Here is a 24429-nt window from a genome sequence, read left to right on the forward strand (position 1 = left end):
ACATACACACAGATCAGTCTACATACACACAGATCACTCAACATAAACACAAAGAGCACTCTACATATACACTCGGCACTCTACATACACACAGAGCACTCTACATATACATGCATTGCACTCTATATATACACAGAGCATTCTATATACACACAGAGCACTCTACATTTACACAGAGCACTCTACATATATACACAGAGCACTCTACATTTACACAGAGCACTCTACATACACCAGATCACTCTACATATAAACACAGCACTCTACACATACACAGAACACTCTACATACACACAGAGCACTCTACATATACACAGAGCACTCTACATGTACACACAGAGCACTCTACATGTACACACAGAGCACTCTTTATACACACAGAGCACTCTACATTCACAAAATCACTCTACATATAAACACAGCACTCTACACATACACAGAGCACTCTACATACACACAGAACACTCAACATACACACAGAGCACTCTACATACACACACAGAGCACTCTACATACACACAAAGCACTCCACATGCACACATAGAGCACTGTACATATACACAGAGCACTACATACACACAAGGCACTCTACATATACACAGAGAACACTCTACAAACACACAGAAGAGCAGGCTACATATACAGAGCACTTCATACACACACAGAGCACTCTACATATACACATAGAGCACTCTACATGTACACACATAGCAATCTACATACACACAGAGCACTCTTTATACACACAGAGCACTCTACATTCACAAAATCACTCTACATATAAACACAGCACTCTACACATACACAGAGCACTCTACATACACACAGAACACTCAACATACACACAGAGCACTCTACATACACACACAGAGCACTCTACATACACACAAAGCACTCCACATGCACACATAGAGCACTGTACATATACACAGAGCACTACATACACACAAGGCACTCTACATATACACACATAGCACCCTACATATACACAGAGAACACTCTACAAACACACAGAGAAGCAGGCTACATATACAGAGCACTTCATACACACACAGAGCACTCTACATATACACATAGAGCACTCTACATGTACACACATAGCAATCTACATACACACAGAGCACTCTACATGTACACAGCACTTTACATACACATAGAGCACTCTACATGTACAAACATGGCAATCTACATACACACAGAGAGAACTCTACATAAACTCACACAGAACTCTAAATAAATATACACAGAGTATTCTACATATACACACAGCACTCTACATATATACACAGAGCATTCTACATTTACACAGAGCACTCTACATATACACACAGCACTCTACATTTACACACAGAGCACTCTACATATACACACAGAACACTCTACATATACCCAGAACACTCTACATATACACACAGCACTCTACATATATACACTGAACATTCTACATACACACAGAGCACTCTACATACACACAGAGCACTACATGCACACTGGGCACTCTACATAGGCATAGCTCACTCTCTATATTGGAATAAGTGTTGTCACTGAGTTTTTCCTGACAGTCCATTGTAGATGTCAGCAGGGTGCTCCATGAAGGGTGTATCAGCAGATACCATATGGGTAACACAGTCCTACTCATTGACAATTTTACTGGATTTATCCATTAGATCTTCTTTGAATCTCCCTTAAATGTCCAGGATGTTGGGAATCGTCCTCTTGGCTCTGGGTGTGTCGATTGCTTGGGCCGAGCGCTGTACTGTCCCCATCGGAGGTAAGGGTCATGAGGTCATTGGGTCATGGATCATGGGGTACTTCCATAGACTCCTCGGGTCAGACACTCACAATCTTTCTTATAGTTCGTAACCACGCCAAGCACGCAGTGGTCAGCCAAAGCTCCACCCACGTGGACAGCGCCAGCGGCCTACATCTGGGGCCAGAGCTCGCCACAGACGGGAATAATGACAACAAGTACAGTCAGGGCTCCTGCTCTCAGACCAAGATGGAGTATGAGCCCTGGTTTAACATGGACATGAAGCACAGACTCCACATTGGAACAGTGGCTATAACCAACAGGGGGGACTGCTGCCCAGAGCAGCTGATGGGGGCTGAGATCCTGGTCGGTGACTCTAAAAATGGTGACAACCAAGTGTAAGTGTAATGACATTGCTTATAATCACTCATACACAGCCCTTATAATCACCCATACAGAGCCCTTATAATGATCATCTGGGATTTCATGTCCTGTCTTCTCTTCTGGCACAGAAATATTGGAGCGCTGGATCCATTGCACAGCAGACCCCAGTGCTGCCCATGGACCCTGCTGACCTGCATTGTTACTCTTTGGGTTCTTGGGGGCAGGTGGAGTCTTGGTTATGTGTCCTGGCCTTATTGCTTGGGGGTGGGCTTCTTTCAGCTATAGATACAGTAATAGATACTGGAACGTTCCGTCTGTTTCTCACCATCCTCTGTTCCGGTCTCCAGGTGCGGAGTCATCAGTGACGTCTCTCAGGCGACCATTGCGGTGTGCTGTAATGGGATGGCCGGCCAATACCTCAGTGTGCGGATCCCTGGACGGGAGGAGCAGCTCTCCATGTGTGAAGTGGAGGTCTACGAGCAGGTGGATGCCCCCAATGTCCACCCTGAGGAGGTCATCTGGTCTGAATGATGTCGTATCTGCCTCATACATCCTAACATTAAAGCATGCAGCATTTTATCCCATCTCCATTTTTGTAAAGAAATGGCACTCTATACCCAGTTCACTAAATTGTGTGTTTTTTTCTTTTCGATTTCATCCCACAATCACAGAGTTCAGGAGTAACTGCAGAACAATAATCTTTACTTGAAGACTCTTTTAGAAGGTGCAATACAGAGTAGAGTCACCTTTTAGAGTCCTCATGAAGGCGCACTAGCATAGGATTAGGTCTGACAGCAGTTCTCCTCTAAGAATGACTTGGGAATAGGCAGGGACGTAAACTTTGATCACTTGGAAGTAAGTTTAGAGAGTGGTGACAGGTGGAGGTTCTCCAGGTTCTGCCACGCGGAGGTTCTCCTGGCCTGGAGGGGCACTGTCCAAAGTGTAGGGTACTCTGCTGCAGAGGGTCCTGACAACTTTGGTTTAGTTTTGATGACTTTAAAAAATTGAGAGAGAAAACCAGTACTCATGGTGGGGAATCCCTCTATGGTGTGAGGAGTAGGTTGAACCATATATCTCAGAGTAGTTGGTATCGGGAGAAACTTTGGTAAGAGCTGATCATTAGCCAACAGGACTTCACGACTTACAACAGTGCACTTGGCGAGATACAACTTCTTAAACCTATGACTGGGCTAGGAACACTGTGGATCGCAGGAATTCACTGAAGAGTTGTGAAATTATTCCCTCAGCATGGACAGGCTTGACCCCTCTGGGGGTAGTTGCACCTTTGGTGATTTAGCAGTCCATGCTAAACAGGCAGGAATTCAGGAACTGTAATAGACAGTACAGCAGCATAGGCACTGGCCAGGCCTATGGATACAGCTGGTGCAGTATACACAGGAACAGAAGGATGACCAGAACTAAGAACCAACCCCCCCCAGGTTTGCTCCAACCACCCTTTAATGCTAAAGGGCTTGGTGGAGAGAGGCCTGAGGGGTTGGTCAGGAGGGATGGGCAGACTTTAGGGAAGGCCCTGACAGGTCCAGAGGTAGGAGAGGAAACTGACAGACTGCCTCCTGTTTATCGAACATATGGATATATATGTCACTTTAGTCCTCCCCTCACTTATATAACTATGGAGCATCGTTGGTGACATCACACTAACCCTTTATGACATCACAGTAGCTGATGTATAATCAAGGAACAGCAAGCTTTATTGTTCATAGCCGGCTTTGTTAGGTCTTCAGAAGAGATGAGCAGACTTTTTGGATTTCTGGTTCATGAGAACCAGAACGATCGGCATCGGATTCCCGCTGTCTGCTCGCTCCGTGCAGCGGGTGGATATCTCCTAAGGAACGCCTGGAAAACTGGGATACAGTCATTGGCATTGACTGTATTCCAGTTTTCCAGGTGTTCCCTAGGAGGAATCCACCCACTGCACGGAGCGAGCAGACAGCGGGAATCCGACGCCGATCGTTCTGGTTGTCACGAACCAGAAATCCGAAAAGTCCGCTCATCTCTAGTCTTCAGTTCCTGGCTCGTAGATCGCCTCCGCCACTGACATGTCAAAACTTTTGATCAGTCAGGGTTCAGAGCGTTCAGACTGCGACCGATCAGGAGAATCCGCCAAGAGAGTCCGCTCGCAGCACGTTCACTCTCAGCTCTGTGTCCTGTTCCGACCTGGCCAGCCCCATAGACATAAACTTACTGTACATAATTCGGCTATAACAAATAGGCGGGAGGAAATGCGCTGAGCACGGACTTCTCCTGTCTCGTTCTCCTGATCGGCTGTGGTCTGAACACTTAGGTGACTGGGGGATCAAAAGCTTTGACGTGTCTCTGTAATTGTAATAGACAAATAATAAAAACCCAGACAGTGACCTGCTCCTCTAAAGCACAACCATGAGTAAACAACACCAAAACCTAACAAAGAAGAACAGGGAGAAGACATAACATGAGATACAAAGGATGAAACCACTTAGGTAGATGCACAGGTCACAGTTTCCCACCAGCAATCACAACAGTCACAGTGAGCGCTCACTCACCATCGCCACAGTTTTATCTAAACTTTAAAGGGGTAGTGCGGCGCTAAAAAATGATTCACAGAATAACACACATTACAAAGTTATACAACTTTGTAATGTATGTTATGTCTGTGAATCGCCCCGTTCCCCGTGTCCCACCACCCCCACCCGTGTACCTGGAAGTGTGTGGTGCATTATACATTACCTGATCCGTGTCGAGGGCCGTCCGCCATTTTGTGCCAAACGTCATCTTCGGACGGACGAATCCCTGCCGCCGCCCCCCCCCCCTCCGCCGCGTCATCAGCCGCGATTGGCTGAGCATAACTGTGCTCAGCCAATCGCGGCTGAGCACAGTTGTGACGTGGCGGAGGGGGGATGGCGGCAGGGATTCGTCCGTCCGAAGATGACGTTTGGCACAAAATGGCGGACGGCCCTCGACACGGATCAGGTAATGTATAATGCACCACACACTTCCAGGTACACGGGTGGGGGGGGTGGGACACGGGGAACGGGGCGATTCACAGACATAACATACATTACAAAGTTGTATAACTTTGTAATGTGTGTTATTCTGTGAATCATTTTTTTGCGCCGCACTACCCCTTTAACTTCTGTAAGATTTTCCTTTATGATAAAATAAAGGCAAAAAAAAAGAGAAAAAAAAACATCTAGAAAGAGACAGAGAACAAGGAGAAGAATTGAGAAGGCATAAGCAGAGACGATAATGATGATGATGATGATGATGATGAAGAAGAAGCAGCAACTACAAGTAAGAAGCCAAGAAAGAGCGGTTTGGAGGAGGAAGAGGAGGAGATGAAGGGAGGGGGGAGATAAAAAAGGAAGAAGAGGAGGAGATAAAGGAGGAGGAAGAGGAGGAGATAAAGGAGGAGGACGAGATAAAAAAGGAGGAGGAGAAATAAAGAGAAGGAGGAAAAGAAGAAGCAGGAAGAGGAGGAAATAAAGAGGAAGAGATAAAGAAGGAGGAAGAGGAGGAAATAAAGTAGGAAATAGAGGATGAGATAAAGAAAGAGGAGGAGAAGAAGAAAGAGGAGAAGGAGGAAGAGGAGGATATAAAGAGGAGGAGAAGAAAAAGGAGGAAGAGGAGGAGTTAAAGAAAGAGGAGGAGGAGATAAAGAAGGAAATAAAAAATAAAGAAAGAGGAGGAGGAGAAGAAGAAGAGGAGGAGATAAAGGAGCAGAAGATAAAGAAGAAAAGGAAGGAGGAAGAGGACAAGATAAAGGAAGAGGAGGAGATAAATGTGGGGAAACCCCGGAGCTCGTATGTCAGAGGGAGGGACGGTCACTCGCTAGGTATTGTAGTGTGACGCCACTTCTATGGTGGATGGCCGAGATACAGCCGGACCTTATTATGTTGTCACCTGACGCCAGTGCCAGGTGGGCACACAGATGTGATGGCACGCCTGCTTTTAGTGTGTAAGGCGGTTGTACCTTTCTCCCCTGTGGTCGGTGTCCTGCCGGGTTGCTACTGGGTCCCTTGGGATTATGTCAGTGTCCCCTGTATGTAGGTGTCCCCTGTATGTAGGTGTCCCCTGTATATAGGTGTCCCCTGTATATAGGTGTCCCCTGTATGTAGGTGTCCCCCTGTATGTCAGTGTCCCCTGTATGTAGGTGCCTCCTGTATGTAGGTCCCCTGTATATAGGTGTCCCCTGTATGTAGGTGCCACCTGTATGTAGGTCCCCTGTATATAGGTGTCCCCTGTATGTAGGTGTCTCCTGTATGTAGGTGCCTCCTGTATGTAGGTGTCCCCTGTATATAGGTGTCCCCTGTATATAGGTGTCCCCTGTATGTAGGTGCCTCCTGTATGTAGGTCCCCTGTATATAGGTGTCCCCTGTATGTAGGTGCCTCCTGTATGTAGGTCCCCTGTATATAGGTGTCCCCTGTATGTAGGTGTCTCCTGTATGTAGGTGTCCCCCTGTATGTAGGTGTCCCCTGTATGTAGGTGTCTCCTGTATGTAGGTGTCCCCTGTATGTAGGTGTCCCCTGTATGTAGGTGTCTCCTGTATGTAGGCGTCCCCTGTATATAGGTATCCCCTGTATATAGGTGTCTCCTGTATGTAGGTGTCCCCTGTATGTAGGTGTCCCCTTTATATAGGTGTCTCCTGTATATAGGTGTCTCCTGTATGTAGGTGTCCCCTGTATGTAGGTGTCCCCTGTATGTAGGTGTCTCCTGTATGTAGGTGTCCCCTGTATGTAGGTGTCCCTCTTGTATGTAGGTGTCTCCTGTATATAGGTGCCTCCTGTATGTAGGTGTCCCCTGTATGTAGGTGTCCCCCTGTATATAGGTGTCCCCTGTATGTAGGTGTCCCCCTGTATGTAGGTGTCCCCCTGTATATAGGTGTCCCCTGTATATAGGTGTCCCCTGTATGTAGGTGCCCCCTGTATGTAGGTGTCCCCTGTATATAGGTGTCTCCTGTATGTAGGTGTCCCCTGTATATAGGTGTCTCCTGTATGTAGGTGTCCCCTGTATGTAGGTGTCCCCCTGTATGTAGGTGTCTCCTGTATGTAGGTGTCCCCTGTATGTAGGTGTCCCCTGTATATAGGTGTCTCCTGTATGTAGGTGTCCCCTGTATATAGGTGTCCCCTGTATGTAGGTGTCCCCTGTATATAGGTGTCTCCTGTATGTAGGTGTCCCCTGTATGTAGGTGTCCCCTTTATATAGGTGTCTCCTGTATGTAGGTGTCCCCTGTATGTAGGTGTCCCCTGTATGTAGGTGTCTCCTGTATGTAGGTGTCCCCTGTATGTAGGTGCCCCCTTTATATAGGTGTCTCCTGTATATAGGTGCCTCCTGTATGTAGGTGTCCCCTGTATGTAGGTGTCCCCTGTATGTAGTTGCCCCCTGTATGTAGGTGTCCCCCCTGTATGTAGGTGTCCCCTGTATATAAGTGTCCCCTGTATGTAGGTGTCCCCTGTATGTAGGTGTCTCCTGTATGTAGGTGTCCCCTGTATGTAGGTGTCCCTCTTGTATGTAGGTGTCTCCTGTATATAGGTGCCTCCTGTATGTAGGTGTCCCCTGTATATAGGTGTCCCCTGTATGTAGTTGCCTCCTGTATGTAGGTGTCCCCTGTATGTAGGTGTCCCCCTGTATATAGGTGTCCCCTGTATGTAGGTGTCCCCTGTATGTAGGTGTCTCCTGTATATAGGTGTCCCCTGTATATAGGTGTCCCCTGTATGTAGGTGTCCCCTGTATGTAGGTGTCCCCTGTATGTAGGTGTCTCCTGTATGTAGGTGTCCCCTGTATGTAGTTGCCCCCTGTATGTAGGTGTCCCCTGTATATAGGTGTCCCCTGTATATAGGTGTCCCCTGTATGTAGGTGTCCCCTGTATGTAGGTGTCCCCTGTATGTAGTTGCCCCCTGTATGTAGGTGTCCCCTGTATGTAGGTGTCCCCTGTATGTAGGTGTCCCCTGTATGTAGGTGTCCCCTGTATGTAGGTGTCCCCTGTATGTAGGTGTCCCCTGTATGTAGGTGTCCCCTGTATGTAGTTGCCCCCTGTATGTAGGTGTCCCCTGTATGTAGGTGTCCCCTGTATGTAGGTGTCCCCTGTATATAGGTGTCCCCTGTATGTAGGTGTCTCCTGTATGTAGGTGTCCCCCTGTATGTAGGTGTCCCCTGTACGTAGGTGTCCCCTGTATGTAGGTGTCCCCTGTATGTAGGCGTCCCCTGTATATAGGTGTCCCCTGTATATAGGTGTCCCCTGTATGTAGGTGTCTCCTGTATATAGGTGTCCCCTGTATGTAGGTGTCCCCTGTATGTAGGTGTCCCCTGTATATAGGTGTTTCCTGTATGTAGGTGTCCCCCTGTATGTAGGTGTCCCCTGTATATAGGTGTTTCCTGTATGTAGGTGTCCCCTGTATGTAGGTGTCTCCTGTATATAGGTGTCCCCTGTACGTAGGCGTCCCCTGTATATAGGTGTCCCCTGTATGTAGGTGCCCCCCTGTACGTAGGTGTCCCCTGTATATAGGTGTCCCCTGTATGTAGGTGTCCCCCTGTATGTAGGTGTCCCCCTGTATGTAGGTGTCCCCTGTATGTAGGTGTCCCCCCTGTACGTAGGTGTCCCCTGTATATAGGTGTCCCCTGTATGTAGGTGTCCCCTGTATATAGGTGTCCCCTGTATGTAGGTGCCCCCCTGTACGTAGGCGTCCCCTGTACGTAGGTGTCCCCTGTATATAGGTGTCCCCTGTATATAGGCGTCCCCTGTACGTAGGCGTCCCCTGTATGTAGGTGTCTCCTGTATATAGGTGTCCCCTGTACGTAGGCGTCCCCTGTATATAGGTGTCCCCTCTCTTTCTTGCAGTTTGGGTATACATGGGGGCAGCAAACATGGTGTAAAGTGAAACTGTCTCAGTCGCCCCCGGCAACCAATCAGATTTCACCTTTCATTCCTCACAGACCCTCTAGAAAATGGAAGGTGGAATCTGATTGGTTGTTGGGGGCACTGAGGCAACTCTAGTGATAAATCTGCCCCCTCATGTCCTGCGCACAGCGGAGGGTTCGGCACAATCGCATCTATCTACAGTGATTCCCATCCATGTGATGCTGTGATATTCTGTTACAGTACCAGGGATCAGCCTGGTGTCAGTGTTATAATGCGGATACAGGTGACAGTAAGAGACGCCCATGGCGGTGTGATATTCTCTTTATTGGTGATGTATACAGTGAGGTTACAGCACTGAGCCCCGCAGGACGGATCCCAGCGCCAGGATGATGGCCGTGTAGCTGCAGGTGATGGCGGCGCCCCCGCTTCGGTTACACAGGTCGCTGCTGCAGCAGGAGACGGAGTAGGAGCTGATGCCGAAGCCGGAGCTGGTCGGGGAGCACGTGACGGTACACGACTTGGTGATGACGGCGGCCGAGAGCGCACCTGCAGCGAGAGAGCGGGAACGGTCATGTGACATCACTGCAGGGGGCGGGGCCGGGACAGAGAGAGATTTATCTGACAGATCATTGAAGCCAAAGCCAGGAACAGACTATAGACGTAGAAGAGGTCATAAAGGAAAGTCTGAGATATCTCCTCTTTCCAAATCCATTCCTGGCTTTGGCTTCAAAAATCTGTCAGACAATCTGTCTGTGTAAACGGACCATTACCCGGTGTGATCAGAAAGAGGGCGTGGCCGGGGTCACATGACCAGGAGAGCATACTCACCCACTCCCGCGGAGGCCACCAGGGTCCGGCAGTAGGCGCTGCCATCGCTGCAGTTGGTCGCTGTCAGGCAGTTGGTGTTAGACATCTGTGACTTACAGGTGTAACATTGTAGAGAGGAGGCTGAGGGCAAGAGGGGAGAGGTTACTGAGAGCCTGGCATGTGTGATACATCTGCTGACCCCTGTATCTAAGCCTGGTATGTGTGATACACCTGCTGAGCCCCTGTATCTAAGCCTGGCATGTGTGATACATCTGCTGAGCCCCTGTATCTGAGCCTGGTATATGTGATACATCTGCTGAGCCCCTGTATCTGAGCCTGGTATGTGTGATACACCTGCTGAGCCCCTGTATCTGAGCCTGGCATGTGTGATACATCTGCTGACCCCTGTATCTGAGCCTGGCATGTGTGATACATCTGCTGAGCCCCTGTATCTAAGCCTGGTATGTGTGATACATCTGCTGAGCCCCTGTATCTGAGCCTGGCATGTGGGATACATCTGCTGAGCCCCTGTATCTGAGCCTGTTATGTGTGATACATCTGCTGAGCCCCTGTATCTAAGCCTGGCATGTGTGATACATCTGCTGAGCCCCTGTATCTAAGCCTGGTATGTGTGATACATCTGCTGAACCCCTGTATCTACACCTGGCATGTGTGATACATCTGCTGAGCCCCTGTATCTAAGCCTGGTATGTGTGATACATCTGCTGAGCCCCTGTATCTGAGCCTGGTATGTGTGATACATCTGCTGAGCCCCTGTATCTAAGCCTGGTATGTGTGATACATCTGCTGAGCCCCTGTATCTAAGCCTGGTATATGTGATACATCTGCGGAGCCCCTGTATCTGAGCCTGGTATGTGTGATACACCTGCTGAGCCCCTGTATCTAAGCCTGGCATGTGTGATACATCTGCTGAGCCCCTGTATCTAAGCCTGGCATGTGTGATACATCTGCTGAGCCCCTGTATCTGAGCCTGGCATGTGTGATACATCTGCTGAGCCCCTGTATCTAAGCCTGGTATATGGGATACATCTGCTGAGCCCCTGTATCTGAGCCTGTTATGTGTGATACATCTGCTGAGCCCCTGTATCTGAGCCTGGTATGTGTGATACATCTGCTGAGCCCCTGTATCTGAGCCTGGTATGTGTGATACATCTGCTGAGCCCCTGTAACTGAGCCTGGTATGTGTGATACATCTGCTGAGCCCCTGTATCTGAGCCTGGTATGTGTGATACATCTGCTGAGCCCCTGTATCTGAGCCTGGTATGTGTGATACATCTGCTGAGCCCCTGTAACTGAGCCTGGTATGTGTGATACATCTGCTGAGCCCCTGTATCTAAGCCTGGTATGTGTGATACATCTGCTGAGCCCCTGTATCTGAGCCTGTTATGTGTGATACATCTGCTGAGCCCCTGTATCTGAGCCTGGTATGTGTGATACATCTGCTGAGCCCCTGTATCTAAGCCTGGTATGTGTGATACTGTCTGCTGAGCCCCTGTATCTACACCTGGCATGTGTGATACATCTGCTGAGCCCCTGTATCTAAGCCTGGTATATGTGATACATCTGCTGAGCCCCTGTATCTGAGCCTGGTATGTGTGATACACCTGCTGAGCCCCTGTATCTGAGCCTGGCATGTGTGATACATCTGCTGAGCCCCTGTATCTAAGCCTGGCATGTGTGATACATCTGCTGAGCCCCTGTATCTAAGCCTGGCATGTGATACATCTGCTGAGCCCCTGTATCTAAGCCTGGTATGTGTGATACATCTGCTGAGCCCCTGTATCTAAGCCTGGCATGTGTGATACATCTGCTGAGCCCCTGTATCTAAGCCTGGTATGTGTGATACATCTGCTGAGCCCCTGTATCTGAGCCTGGCATGTGTGATACATCTGCTGAGCCCCTGTATCTGAGCCTGGTATGTGTGATACTGTCTGCTGAGCCCCTGTATCTAAGCCTGGTATGTGTCATACTGTCTGCTGAGCCCCTGTATCTACACCTGGCATGTGTGATACATCTGCTGAGCCACTGTATCTGAGCCTGGTATGTGTGATACTGTCTGCTGAGCCCCTGTATCTAAGCCTGGTATGTGTGATACTGTCTGCTGAGCCCCTGTATCTACACCTGGCATGTGTGATACATCTGCTGAGCCCCTGTATCTAAGCCTGGTATGTGTGACTCTGTCTGCTGAGCCACTGTATCTAAGCCTGGTATGTGTGATACACCTGCTGAGCCCCTGTATCTAAGCCTGGCATGTGTGATACACCTGCTGAGCCCCTGTATCTAAGCCTGGTATGTGTGATACACCTGCTGAGCCCCTGTATCTAAGCCTGGCATGTGTGATACATCTGCTGAGCCCCTGTATCTAAGCCTGGTATGTGTGATACACCTGCTGAGCCCCTGTATCTAAGCCTGGCATGTGTGATACACCTGCTGAGCCCCTGTATCTAAGCCTGGTATGTGTGATACATCTGTTGAGCCCCTGTATCTATACCTGGCATGTGTGATACATCTGCTGAGCCCCTGTATCTGAGCCTGGTATGTGTGATACATCTGCTGAGCCCCTGTATCTAAGCCTGGTATGTGTGATACTGTCTGCTGAGCCCCTGTATCTACACCTGGCATGTGTGATACATCTGCTGAGCCCCTGTATCTGAGCCTGGCATGTGTGATACATCTGCGGAGCCCCTGTATCTAAGCCGGACGTGAGATACTGTCTGCTGAGCCTGACGTGTGATACATTTGCTGAGCCCCTGTATCTAAGCCGGACGTGAGATACTGTCTGCTGAGCCCCTGTATCTGAGCCTGGTATATGTGATACATCTGCTGAGCCCCTGTATCTAAGCCTGGTATGTGTGATACATCTGCTGAGCCCCTGTATCTAAGCCTGGTATGTGTGATACATCTGCTGAGCCCCTGTATCTAAGCCTGACACGTGAGATACTGTCTTCTGAGCCCCTGTATCTGAGCCTGGCATGTGTGATACATCTGCAGAGCCCCTGTATCTAAGCCCCTGGCATGTGTGATATATCTGCTGAGCCCCTGTATCTGAGCCTGGCATGTGTGATACATCTGCGGAGCCCCTGTATCTAAGCCGGACGTGAGATACTGTCTGCTGAGCCTGACGTGTGATACATTTGCTGAGCCCCTGTATCTAAGCCGGACGTGAGATACTGTCTGCTGAGCCCCTGTATCTGAGCCTGGTATATGTGATACATCTGCTGAGCCCCTGTATCTAAGCCTGGTATGTGTGATACACCTGCTGAGCCCCTGTATCTAAGCCTGGCATGTGTGATACACCTGCTGAGCCCCTGTATCTAAGCCTGGTATGTGTGATACATCTGCTGAGCCCCTGTATCTAAGCCTGGCATGTGTGATACATCTGCTGAGCCCCTGTATCTGAGCCTGGTATGTGTGATACATCTGCTGAGCCCCTGTATCTAAGCCTGGTATGTGTGATACTGTCTGCTGAGCCCCTGTATCTACACCTGGCATGTGTGATACATCTGCTGAGCCCCTGTATCTAAGCCTGGTATATGTGATACATCTGCTGAGCCCCTGTATCTAAGCCTGGCATGTGTGATACATCTGCTGAGCCCCTGTATCTGAGCCTGGTATGTGTGATACATCTGCTGAGCCCCTGTATCTAAGCCTGGTATGTGTGATACTGTCTGCTGAGCCCCTGTATCTACACCTGGCATGTGTGATACATCTGCTGAGCCCCTGTATCTGAGCCTGGCATGTGTGATACATCTGCGGAGCCCCTGTATCTAAGCCGGACGTGAGATACTGTCTGCTGAGCCTGACGTGTGATACATTTGCTGAGCCCCTGTATCTAAGCCGGACGTGAGATACTGTCTGCTGAGCCCCTGTATCTGAGCCTGGTATATGTGATACATCTGCTGAGCCCCTGTATCTAAGCCTGGTATGTGTGATACATCTGCTGAGCCCCTGTATCTAAGCCTGGTATGTGTGATACATCTGCTGAGCCCCTGTATCTAAGCCTGACACGTGAGATACTGTCTTCTGAGCCCCTGTATCTGAGCCTGGCATGTGTGATACATCTGCGGAGCCCCTGTATCTAAGCCCCTGGCATGTGTGATATATCTGCTGAGCCCCTGTATCTGAGCCTGGCATGTGTGATACATCTGCGGAGCCCCTGTATCTAAGCCGGACGTGAGATACTGTCTGCTGAGCCTGACGTGTGATACATTTGCTGAGCCCCTGTATCTAAGCCTGGCATGTGATACTGTCTGCTGAGCCCCTGTATCTGAGCCTGACGTGTGATACATTTGCTGAGCCCCTGTATCTAAGCCTGGCATGTGATACTGTGAGCTGGGCTTCACTATGTAATTCTTTTTTGTATGATACTAGTGATACTAATCAGCGTATCCAATGGTGGGGGAGAGATTTATCTGACAGATTATTAAAGCCAAAGCCAGGAGTGAGGAGGAATCTCAGGCTTTCCTTTATGACATGTTCCCTGTTTTTAGTCTGTTCCTGGCTTTGGCTTCTATAATCTGTCTGTGTACACGCACTATTAAGCCATGTTCACACTGCGTGATATACGCCCCTAGTTTTGAGGTTGATGCGTTCGCTTGATAGTATACGATATACGGCCGCACAGTGCACACTATGTATGAGCTTACAGCCGGATCGTATACGGCGCCGGGAAAAATGAACAAGACCATTGTATGAGGACGGAAATGTTCCAACTCACGGCCGTGGATTTCCATGCGGTCCCGTACGGAGAACTTATTTCTGCCAAATTGAACTTGATTTTTCGATCCAAAAGGTTCTGTGAGTTTTATGGGGCGAAGATTTCCAACTAAATGACCTGCTTCAGATCGCTTGGAAACACGCTAGGGAAGCAGAACTGTACTGTGGGCGTATGTTCACGGTTGGTACGCATCCGGCGCATGACGGCGTCATGTACAGCGCCGTACGATCTACGGACGGATTCATACGCAGTGTGAACATAGCCTAAGGGTGGGTTCATACTGAGGAATACTAATTAGTGTATCTAATCTTGTTGTGTGGTACTAGTCAGTGTATCTGATCCTGTTGTGTGGTACTAGTCAGTGTATCTGATCCTGTTGTGTGATACTAGTCAGTGTATCTGATCCTGTTGTGTGATACTAGTCAGTGTATCTGATCCTGTTGTGTGATACTAGTCAGTGTATCTGATCCTGTTGTGTGATACTAGTCAGTGTATCTGATCCTGTTGTGTGATACTAATTAGTGTATCTAATCCTGTTGTGTGGTACTAGTCAGTGTATCTGATCCTGTTGTGTGATACTAGTCAGTGTATCTGATCCTGTTGTGTGATACTAATTAGTGTATCTAATCTTGTTGTGTGGTACTAGTCAGTGTATCTGATCCTGTTGTGTGATACTAATTAGTGTATCTGATCCTGTTGTGTGATACTAGTCAGTGTATCTGATCCTGTTGTGTGGTACTAGTCAGTGTATCTGATCCTGTTGTGTGATACTAATTAGTGTATCTAATCCTGTTGTGTGATACTAATTAGTGTATCTAATCCTGTTGTGTGATACTAATTAGTGTATCTAATCCTGTTGTGTGATACTAGTCAGTGTATCTGATCCTGTTGTGTGATACTAGTCAGTGTATCTGATCCTGTTGTGTGGTACTAGTCAGTGTATCTGATCCTGTTGTGTGGTACTAGTCAGTGTATCTAATCCTGTTGTGTGATACTAGTCAGTGTATCTGATCCTGTTGTGTGGTGCTAGTCAGTGTATCTGATCCTGTTGTGTGATACTAGTCAGTGTATCTGATCCTGTTGTGTGGTACTAGTCAGTGTATCTGATCCTGTTGTGTGATACTAGTCAGTGTATCTGATCCTGTTGTGTGATACTAGTCAGTGTATCTGATCCTGTTGTGTGATACTAGTCAGTGTATCTGATCCTGTTGTGTGATACTAGTCAGTGTATCTGATCCTGTTGTGTGATACTAGTCAGTGTATCTGATCCTGTTGTGTGGTACTAGTCAGTGTATCTGATCCTGTTGTGTGATACTAGTCAGTGTATCTAATCCTGTTGTGTGGTACTAGGGTGTTGTGTCGTGATGCCAGTGCCGGTTGGGCACACAGGTATGCTGGCACACCTGCTTTTACTTTAATGGGCCGCTTATACCTTGTTTCCCTGCCGGGTTGTTGCGGGTCCCTTGGGCTATTGTCACGGTGGGCCGGAGTGGAGTAGTGACCCACCTGGACTATTGCCACCCACAGAAAGGGGAGATGTATCAAGGAATGAGTGTGTGCTGTGTTGGTGCGGGATAACGAATCACAGAGTCTCTTTACCACCAATAAAATCTTGTTCACTCTTGAGGTATTTGTGTGCAGCAGAACATACAGCCGTGCATTGACAGAGTACTCTATACTTGATAGGACACTTAAAGGGAACCTGTCAACCCCCCGTGTTGTGGTGAAGGCCACCCGACCCCCCGCTAGAGCCCCGGATACTTACCCCATCTCGCCAAGTCCCGCTCCTGGAGCCGGTCCGGGGGCGGAGATATCCTTGTGGGAAACTGCAGAATTGAGTCCGATGCCCCTAGAGAATGACAGCTCCATTCATTCTCTATGGGCATCGGACTCACCTATGCAGCGCGTGCCGGACTTCCGACAAGGATATCTCCACCTCGGGACCGTCTCCAGGAGCAGGACTTGGCGAGATGGGGTAAGTATCCGGGGCTCTAGCGGGGTTGGGCGCGGCCTTCACCCCAGCACGGTGGGTGACAGGTTCCCTTTAACAGTTCAGGATCCAGATCTGTGATGAGAGTGTAGCGAGAGATCCAGTCCTGCCAACTGGGTTGCGTGTTTAAGGGTACTAAGCCCCAGACCTGCCCCCCCCCCCCATCATTACAGTATGGTACCAGGTGTGGGGTCTTACCTGTGTCCCCCCCATCATTACAGTATGGTATCAGGTGTGGGGTCTTACCTGTGTCCCCCCCCCCCCCCCCCATCATTACAGTATGGTATCAGGTGTGGAGTATTACCTGTGTCCTCCATCATTACAGTATGGTATCAGGTGTGGGGTCTTACCTATGTCCCCCCCATCATTACAGTATGGTATCAGGTGTGGGGTCTTACCTGTGTCCCCCCCATCATTACAGTATGGTATCAGGTGTGGGGTCTTACCTGTGTCCCCCCCATCATTACAGTATGGTACCAGGTGTGGGGTCTTACCTGTGTCCCCCCCCATCATTACAGTATGGTATCAGGTGTGGGGTCTTACCTGTGTCCCCCATCATTACAGTATGGTATCAGGTGTGGGGTCTTACCTGTGTCCCTCCCCCATCATTACAGTATGGTATCAGGTGTGGGGTCTTACCTGTGTCCCCCCATCATTACAGTATGGTATCAGGTGTGGGGTCTTACCTGTGTCCCCCCCCCATCATCACAGTATGGTATCAGGTGTGGGTTCTTACCTGTGTCCCCCCCATCATTACAGTATGGTATCAGGTGTGGGGTCTTATCTGTGTCCCCCCATCATTACAGTATGGTATCAGGTGTGGGGTCTTACCTATGTCCCCCCCATCATTACAGTATGGTATCAGGTGTGGGGTCTTACCTGTGTCCCCCCCATCATTACAGTATGGTATCAGGTGTGGGGTCTTACCTGTGTCCCCCCCATCATTACAGTATGGTATCAGGTGTGGGGTCTTACCTGTGTCCCCCCCGCCATCATTACAGTATGGTATCAGGTGTGGGGTCTTACCTGTGTGTCCCCCATCATTACAGTATGGTATCAGGTGTGGGGTCTTACCTGCCCCCCCCCATCATTACAGTATAGTATCAGGTGTGGGGTCTTACCTATGTCCCCCCCATCATTACAGTATGGTATCAGGTGTGGGGTCTTACCTGTGTCCCCCCCATCATTACAGTATGGTATCAGGTGTGGGGTCTTACCTGTGTCCCCCCATCATTACAGTATGATATCAGGTGTGGGGTCTTACCTGTGTCCTCCATCATTACAGTATGGTATCAGGTGTGGGGTCTTACCTGTGTCCCCCCATCATTACAGTATGGTATCAGGTGTGGGATCTTACCTGTGTCTCCCCCCCCCCATCATTACAGTATGGTATCAGGTGTGGGGTCTTACCTGTGTCCCCCCATCATTACAGTATGGTATCAGGTGTGGGGTCTTACCTATGTCCCCCCCATCATTACAGTATGGTATCAGGTGTGGGGTCTTACCTGTGTCCCCCCCATCATTACAGTATGGTATCAGGTGTGGGGTCTTACCTGTGTCCCCCCCATCATTACAGTATGGTATCAGGTGTGGGGTCTTACCTGTGTCCCTCCCCCATCATTACAGTATGGTATCAGGTGTGGGGGTCTTACCTGTGTCCCCCATAATTACAGTACGGTATCAGGTGTGGGGTCTTACCTGTGTCCCCCCCGCCATCATTACAGTATGGTATCAGGTGTGGGGTCTTACCTGTGTGTCCCCCATCATTACAGTATGGTATCAGGTGTGGGGTCTTACCTGCCCCCCCCCATCATTACAGTATGGTATCAGGTGTGGGGTCTTACCTGTGTCCCCCCATCATTACAGTATGGTATCAGGTGTGGGGTCTTACCTGTGTCCCTCCCCCATCATTACAGTATGGTATCAGGTGTGGGGGTCTTACCTGTGTCCCCCATAATTACAGTACGGTATCAGGTGTGGGGTCTTACCTGTGTCCCCCATCATTACAGTATGGTATCAGGTGTGGGGTCTTACCTGTGTCCCCCCCGCCATCATTACAGTATGGTATCAGGTGTGGGGTCTTACCTGCCCCCCCCCCATCATTACAGTATAGTATCAGGTGTGGGGTCTTACCTGTGTCCCCCCCATCATTACAGTATGGTATCAGGTGTGGGGTCTTACCTGTGTCCCCCCATCATTACAGTATGGTATCAGGTGTGGGATCTTACCTGTGTCCCCACATCATTACAGTATGATATCAGGTGTGGGGTCTTACCTGTGTCCCCCCATCATTACAGTATGGTATCAGGTGTGGGGTCTTACCTGTGTCCCCCAATCATTACAGTATGGTATCAGGTGCGGGGTCTTACCTGTGTCCCCCCATCATTACAGTATGGTATCAGGTGTAGGGTCTTACTTGTGCCCCCCCTTATCATTACAGTATGGTATCAGGTGTGGGGTCTTACCTGTGTCCCCCCCATCATTACAGTATGGTATCAGGTGTGGGGTCTTACCTGTGTCCCCCATCATTACAGTATGGTATCAGGTGTGGGGTCTTACCTGTGTCCCCCCATCATTACAGTATGGTATCAGGTGTGGGGTCTTACCTGTGTCACCCATCATTACAGTATGGTATCAGGTGTGGGGTCTTACCTGTGTCCCCCCATCATTACAGTATGGTATCAGGTGTGGGGTCTTACCTGTGTCCCCCATCATTACAGTATGGTATCAGGTGTGGGGTCTTACCTGTGTCACCCCATCATTACAGTATGGTATCAGGTGTGGGGTCTTACCTGTGTCACCCATCATTACAGTATGGTATCAGGTGTGGGGTCTTACCTGTGTCCCCCCATCATTACAGTATGGTATCAGGTGTGGGGTCTTACCTGTGTCCCCCATCATTACAGTATGGTATCAGGTGTGGGGTCTAACCTGTGCCCCCCCATCATTACAGTATGGTATCAGGTGTGGGGTCTTACCTGTGCCCCCCCCCCCATCATTACAGTGTGGTATCAGGTGTGGGGTCTTACCTGTGTCCCCCCATCATTACAGTATGGTACCAGGTGTGGGGTCTTACCTGTGTCCCCCCATCATTACAGTATGGTATCAGGTGTGGGGTCTTACCTGTGTCCCCCCCATCATTACAGTATGGTATCAGGTGTGGGGTCTTACCTGTGTCCCCCCATCATTACAGTATGGTATCAGGTGTGGGGTCTTACCTGTGGTAGCACAGAGGGCGATCAGCAGGAGGAGGCTTGTGTACGCTGCCATTGTGAGCTGTGATCTGTGTGATGGGGGAGGATCGGTGTATATATACATACTGGGGCTTTGTGTTTAACAATATCTCCATGAAAACAATCATTTTCCTCCTCCCCGTAGAACCGATTATAGACGACTGCGACACAACAAACAACAACAACAATGACCTCCATTATGTGACTGCTCCTCCATTATGTGACGGCTCCCCCCATGGTCCCCATTATGTGACGGCTCCCCCCATGGTCCCCATTATGTGACGGCTCCCCCCATGGTCCCCATTATGTGACGGCTCCCCCCATGGTCCCCATTATGTGACGGCTCCCCCCATGGTCCCCATTATGTGACGGCTCCCTCGTGGTCCTCATTGTGTGACGCCCCCCCCATGGTCCCCATTGTGTGATGGCCCCCCCGTGGTCTATATTATGTGATGGCTCCCCTCATGGTCCCCATTATGTGACGGCTCCCCGTGGTCTATATTATGTGATGGCTCCCCCCATGGTCCCTATTATGTGACGGCTCCCCCCATGGTCCACATTATGTGACGGCCCCCCCCGTGGTCCCCATTATGTGATGGCTCCCCCGTGGTCCCCATTATGTGACGGCTCCCCCCATGGTCCCTATTATGTGACGGCCCCCCCCCCCCCGTGGTCCCCATTATGTGATGGCTCCCCTGTGGTCCCCATTATGTGACAGCTCCTCCATGGTCCCCATTATGTGATGGCTCCCCCATGGTCCCCATTATTTGACAGTCCCCCCCATGGTCCCCTACGTCTGTCCTGGCCCTCTGCTTGCTGTCAGTGAATAGGGACATCTTGCATATAGCGTCCAGTCCTTCTGATACAATGGGGAGTGTACAGCTATATCCAGACCCATGCTATCTGCGCTGATACACTGTAACGAAGCCCTGGTCGATGATTTCTGCCAATAATTTCAGCGATCCATGGCAACCGTCGCTGCGCTATAAATTACCACCCATGAGGCCGGTTCCATATGACGTCACGGTAATGATTGATGTATCCGATGATCAACAGAAGCCGCCATTGTTTCCCTATTTTGGGAGCGGCTGCCGGGAGGATTGTCTGGGGATGCAGTGGACGCCGGGAGGATTGCAGTAACGGTTTTGTCATGGACACGTCATGTTGTTCGGCTCGGGTTACAAAACCTTTGACTTTCACCTTTGTTTTACTTTCTTTTTTTTTATTTCCTTCAATGTTTTTGCACATGGAACAAAAGATCAGAGTAATCTCTTAATTGCCGGGACCCGCGGCACAATGGAATTACCAGCAGCTTTCTTGTAGTCACTGCTCCTACTTTCTCTGCTATAATGGGGCCATCTTGCAAAAAAATCAGTGACACCAGAGCCGGATTTGGGTTGGGGCGGCTGTGCCCAGAGGCCTCTCCTCTATGATACTGGGGTTCTCTGCTCTGGACTGCTAAGGGTCCTATTAGATTAAGCGATTTTTCATTTTCGCCGAACCCATGACCAATGACAAACTAACTGGAATCCATCACCATGACACACGGAACAATAGTCGTTAAGATCGTTAATAAGAACATTTACTCCTTCTGGTCCCAGGAAAAGAAGGAACCAGTTGAGCAAACACTGAAGATTAGCCAATGTACCATTGTGGTGTCTCACCATGGGTGTTACTTGTCTTTACACCCTTCGCAAAAGCCTGTACTTTAAAGTAGTAGTTGTGATGAAGTAGTACCTAAGTTTTGCCACTAGATGTCGCTAGTATGTATATTGTATGCTTAAATATTGCACAGCTGTAAGTAACTAAAGGGTTATTGTTTCTGTGATTTGTGCACTAATGAGAGCCCTTTCTCCTCTCTACCCATCTCCTTTCTTCTTTTGCACTCTCTTCTCACCCACTCACAGAACATATTACATATGCTGTAGGAAGTTGTCACATGGGGAGAGAAAGTGTAGACACACACTAGTGGAGTCTTAGTCTAGACATTGAGCAGAACAGACATATATGGGAACGGCCACTCTTTTCTTGAGAGCAGCATTTCCACACACTATGCAGTGCCAAGTACTCTCAGAGAGGACAAGTCAGGGATCATCCCAGCCCATGCCATGAACAAGTCTAAAGGTACAGGACAGTATCCTGAAGAAAGAGGAACTGATCCGGATAGAGCAAAGTTGCTAGAAGCCTACGTACTCTATCTCGCAGCGCGGGTGTAATCATAGAACTCTGACCACTCTGCTCAACCCAGGTACCAAGGTTTGGGGCTTGTGTCACCCTCTAGGACAGGTTGCCCAACCCTGGGGGGCAATAGGTGGTGGAAAGACCAAAGAGTCAAAACACTGGCACAAGTATTCTATCTACTCTCAAGTATTCTACTTACAGTATTCTACTTCTAAAGTTCTGGTAAAGCACAGTGCTACATTAGGTTTGGACTCTCTCGATATCCTCCTCTTCTACCTCTCAGCACGCAACTCAGCCAGCATGGCTGCACTACTCTATGAGCTTTCAGCACAGATTCTGTCACTAAAGCCTGAGGGCCCTATTCCACCGGACGATTATCGTTCAGATTATCGTTAAATCGTTCGAATCTAAACGATAATCATTCGGTTGAAATGCAGTTAACGATTAACGACCAGAAATCGTTGATCGCTTTATAAGACCTGGACCTATTTTTATCGTTGCTCGTTCGCAAAACGTTCCCATTGCATAAGACGTCGTTCGCAGTAGATAAGAACGCAGTAGCAAAGAAATAGCGAAGAAAAAACTATCGCAAATACGATCATAAATAACGATTATCGTTCCATGGAAATGAGTGAACGCTTTCAGGTCTTTCGCAATAGCGGTCGGTCGTTTGAGGTGGTTAATAGTTAACAAATATGCAAACAATAATCGTCCGGTGGAATAGGGCCCTAAAGATTATTGTCAAGACAGAAGTCGGCTGTATATCACTGTATCAAGTATTTCTAAAAGTGAAGACGTTTTTTATTTACCTGGACTCAGTGGTTATTCTCTAAGCAGCTACACAGCCATTGCATCTTCCTTGGGTCATCTCCCCTTTCTGTGGGTGGCAGTACCAATAGTCCAGGTGGGTCATAAATCCATTCTGGACCACAGTGATTATCGCCCAAGGGACCCCCTCACAGCCCAGCAGGTCACCGACCACAGGGGAAAGGGTATAGCCAGCCTATCTAAAATAAAAGCAGGTGTGCCAGCATACCTGTGTGCCCAACCGGCACTGGCATCACAACAACATAACACCTGGATGAGCTACTGCCCGACCAACCACTACTGTAGTGGAGTCACACTTCACCATCTGGTGAGGGGCCGGCCGTCCACCACACCGGTGGAGCACCACACCATCAGGTACATTCGCTTTAATATTACTCATTTATAGAATGGCACCTGCACAGAGAAGCCGGTTTTTTTTTAACCGTGGCCCGGGTCCCGTGTACGGCGCTATTCTATTCATGGGTACTGGGCTGGGGCTGAAGCACTGGAGGCGGGCATGTCATGGAGTTGGGTATTTATGGAGGCGAGCTGGCCCGCCTCTTGGTGGAGGAAACCCCCGCCCCTCTATGACCTGATGGTACATTCACTTTAACAATGATTTATTATATGCATGCCCAGAGCATAGGCTTATTACACGCCATGGAGGGGCCAGAGTGCAGTGTAGGGTCCACCCCAAGCATGAGGCCACCTTATTGTGGTGCGGTGGTTTACACTGTTTGCAAATGGTAACCAAGAGCCTCAATATTTTTGTGGGAATTTTTTTTAACTATTTTCATGTCTATAGTGGGCCTGTATCTTGCCATTGCAGTGAGCTGTTGCATTTTTGTGTTTTTGAATGCATTTATAGTCAGCCCAAAGTGTTCCTTTACAAAAAGTTTTATTTTTGTTATTCCATCTCCCCAAGCCGGCGATCCACCATCTGACTGGCCTCAGGACCCCGGCCTGGCTCCAGGATCTCCTCTGTTGCCGATGTCACAACCTGGCTGGTGGACCGCCCTCTCAACCAATCAGTGACTGCAGCGGCATCCTGTCCCACTCACCACCAGTCGGGTCATGACGTTTCGGTTCCGGAGATTCTGGAGCCCAGCGGGGATGATGATATAAGTGAATTTATAGAACCAAAGAAATTGCACAGATATATAAAAATCCTTTATTTCAATATACATGATACATAACAGTTAGTAAAAACCAGAAAATGTTATGGCAAAGACACAGAAATCACAAAGCCAGAGGGGAGGAAGAGCTCAGTGTGGTACTTATACTCAAAGCATTAAAGGGGTAGTGCGGCCCTAAGCAATTATTCACTAAATAACACACATTACAAAGTTATACAACTTTGTAATGTATGTTATGTTAGTGAATGGCCCCCTTCCCCTTGTTTTCCCCCACCCACGCCACCCCCGGAAGTGTAGTGCTCTATACTCACCTGATTCGTGCCGACCCTCATCTGCCATCTTGAAACAATGATGTCATCTTCGGGCGGCAGGCCGAACTGCTCTGACTGTCCCTCGTGCATAACTGTGCTCAGCCAATCGCGGCTGAGCAGCTGATGACGCGGCAGAGGGCGGCCGGCACGAGGGACGGTCGGAGCGGTTTGACTGGCTGCCCGAAGATGACATCATTGTCACAAGATGGCGGACGGGGGTCGACACAGATCAGGT

At 49.1% G+C, this 24429-nt stretch overlaps 2 protein-coding genes across 2 annotated transcripts; one reads left to right on the plus strand and one right to left on the minus strand.

Annotated features, from left to right (window-relative positions):
• The first annotated feature begins 1690 nt into the window (after positions 1 to 1690).
• On the plus strand, positions 1691 to 2665 carry LOC138782897 (pentraxin fusion protein-like). Its single transcript, XM_069956839.1, has 3 exons — positions 1691 to 1771; positions 1857 to 2148; positions 2482 to 2665. The coding sequence occupies exons 1-3, from the start codon at positions 1699 to 1701 to the stop codon at positions 2663 to 2665; spliced, it is 549 nt and encodes a 182-aa protein (XP_069812940.1). The 5' UTR covers positions 1691 to 1698.
• A 6642-nt stretch (positions 2666 to 9307) lies between these two features.
• Positions 9308 to 24222, minus strand: LOC138782898 (lymphocyte antigen 6E-like). Its single transcript, XM_069956840.1, has 3 exons — positions 24195 to 24222; positions 9820 to 9939; positions 9308 to 9537 (listed from the first exon to the last, which is right to left on the minus strand). The coding sequence occupies exons 1-3, from the start codon at positions 24220 to 24222 to the stop codon at positions 9338 to 9340; spliced, it is 348 nt and encodes a 115-aa protein (XP_069812941.1). The 3' UTR covers positions 9308 to 9337.
• Positions 24223 to 24429: the final 207 nt, after the last annotated feature.

The sequence above is a fragment of the Dendropsophus ebraccatus genome, chromosome 2, assembly GCF_027789765.1.
Source record: "Dendropsophus ebraccatus isolate aDenEbr1 chromosome 2, aDenEbr1.pat, whole genome shotgun sequence".
Taxonomy (NCBI): Eukaryota; Metazoa; Chordata; class Amphibia; order Anura; family Hylidae; genus Dendropsophus; species Dendropsophus ebraccatus.

Excerpts from the sequence above, each read along its gene's own strand:
- LOC138782897 (XM_069956839.1), top strand. The coding sequence starts at position 1,699 with ATGTTGGGAATCGTCCTCTTGGCTCTGGGTGTGTCGATTGCTTGGGCC. Across the intron at positions 1,772-1,856 it reads CTGTACTGTCCCCATCGGAG|TTCGTAACCACGCCAAGCAC; the intron begins GTAAGGGTCATG and ends TCTTTCTTATAG. Across the intron at positions 2,149-2,481 it reads AAAAATGGTGACAACCAAGT|GTGCGGAGTCATCAGTGACG; the intron begins GTAAGTGTAATG and ends TCCGGTCTCCAG.
- LOC138782898 (XM_069956840.1), bottom strand. The coding sequence starts at position 24,222 with ATGGCAGATGAGGGTCGGCACGAATCAG. Across the intron at positions 9,940-24,194 it reads TGAGGGTCGGCACGAATCAG|CCTCCTCTCTACAATGTTAC; the intron begins GTGAGTATAGAG and ends TCTTGCCCTCAG. Across the intron at positions 9,538-9,819 it reads GGTGGCCTCCGCGGGAGTGG|GTGCGCTCTCGGCCGCCGTC; the intron begins GTGAGTATGCTC and ends CTCTCGCTGCAG.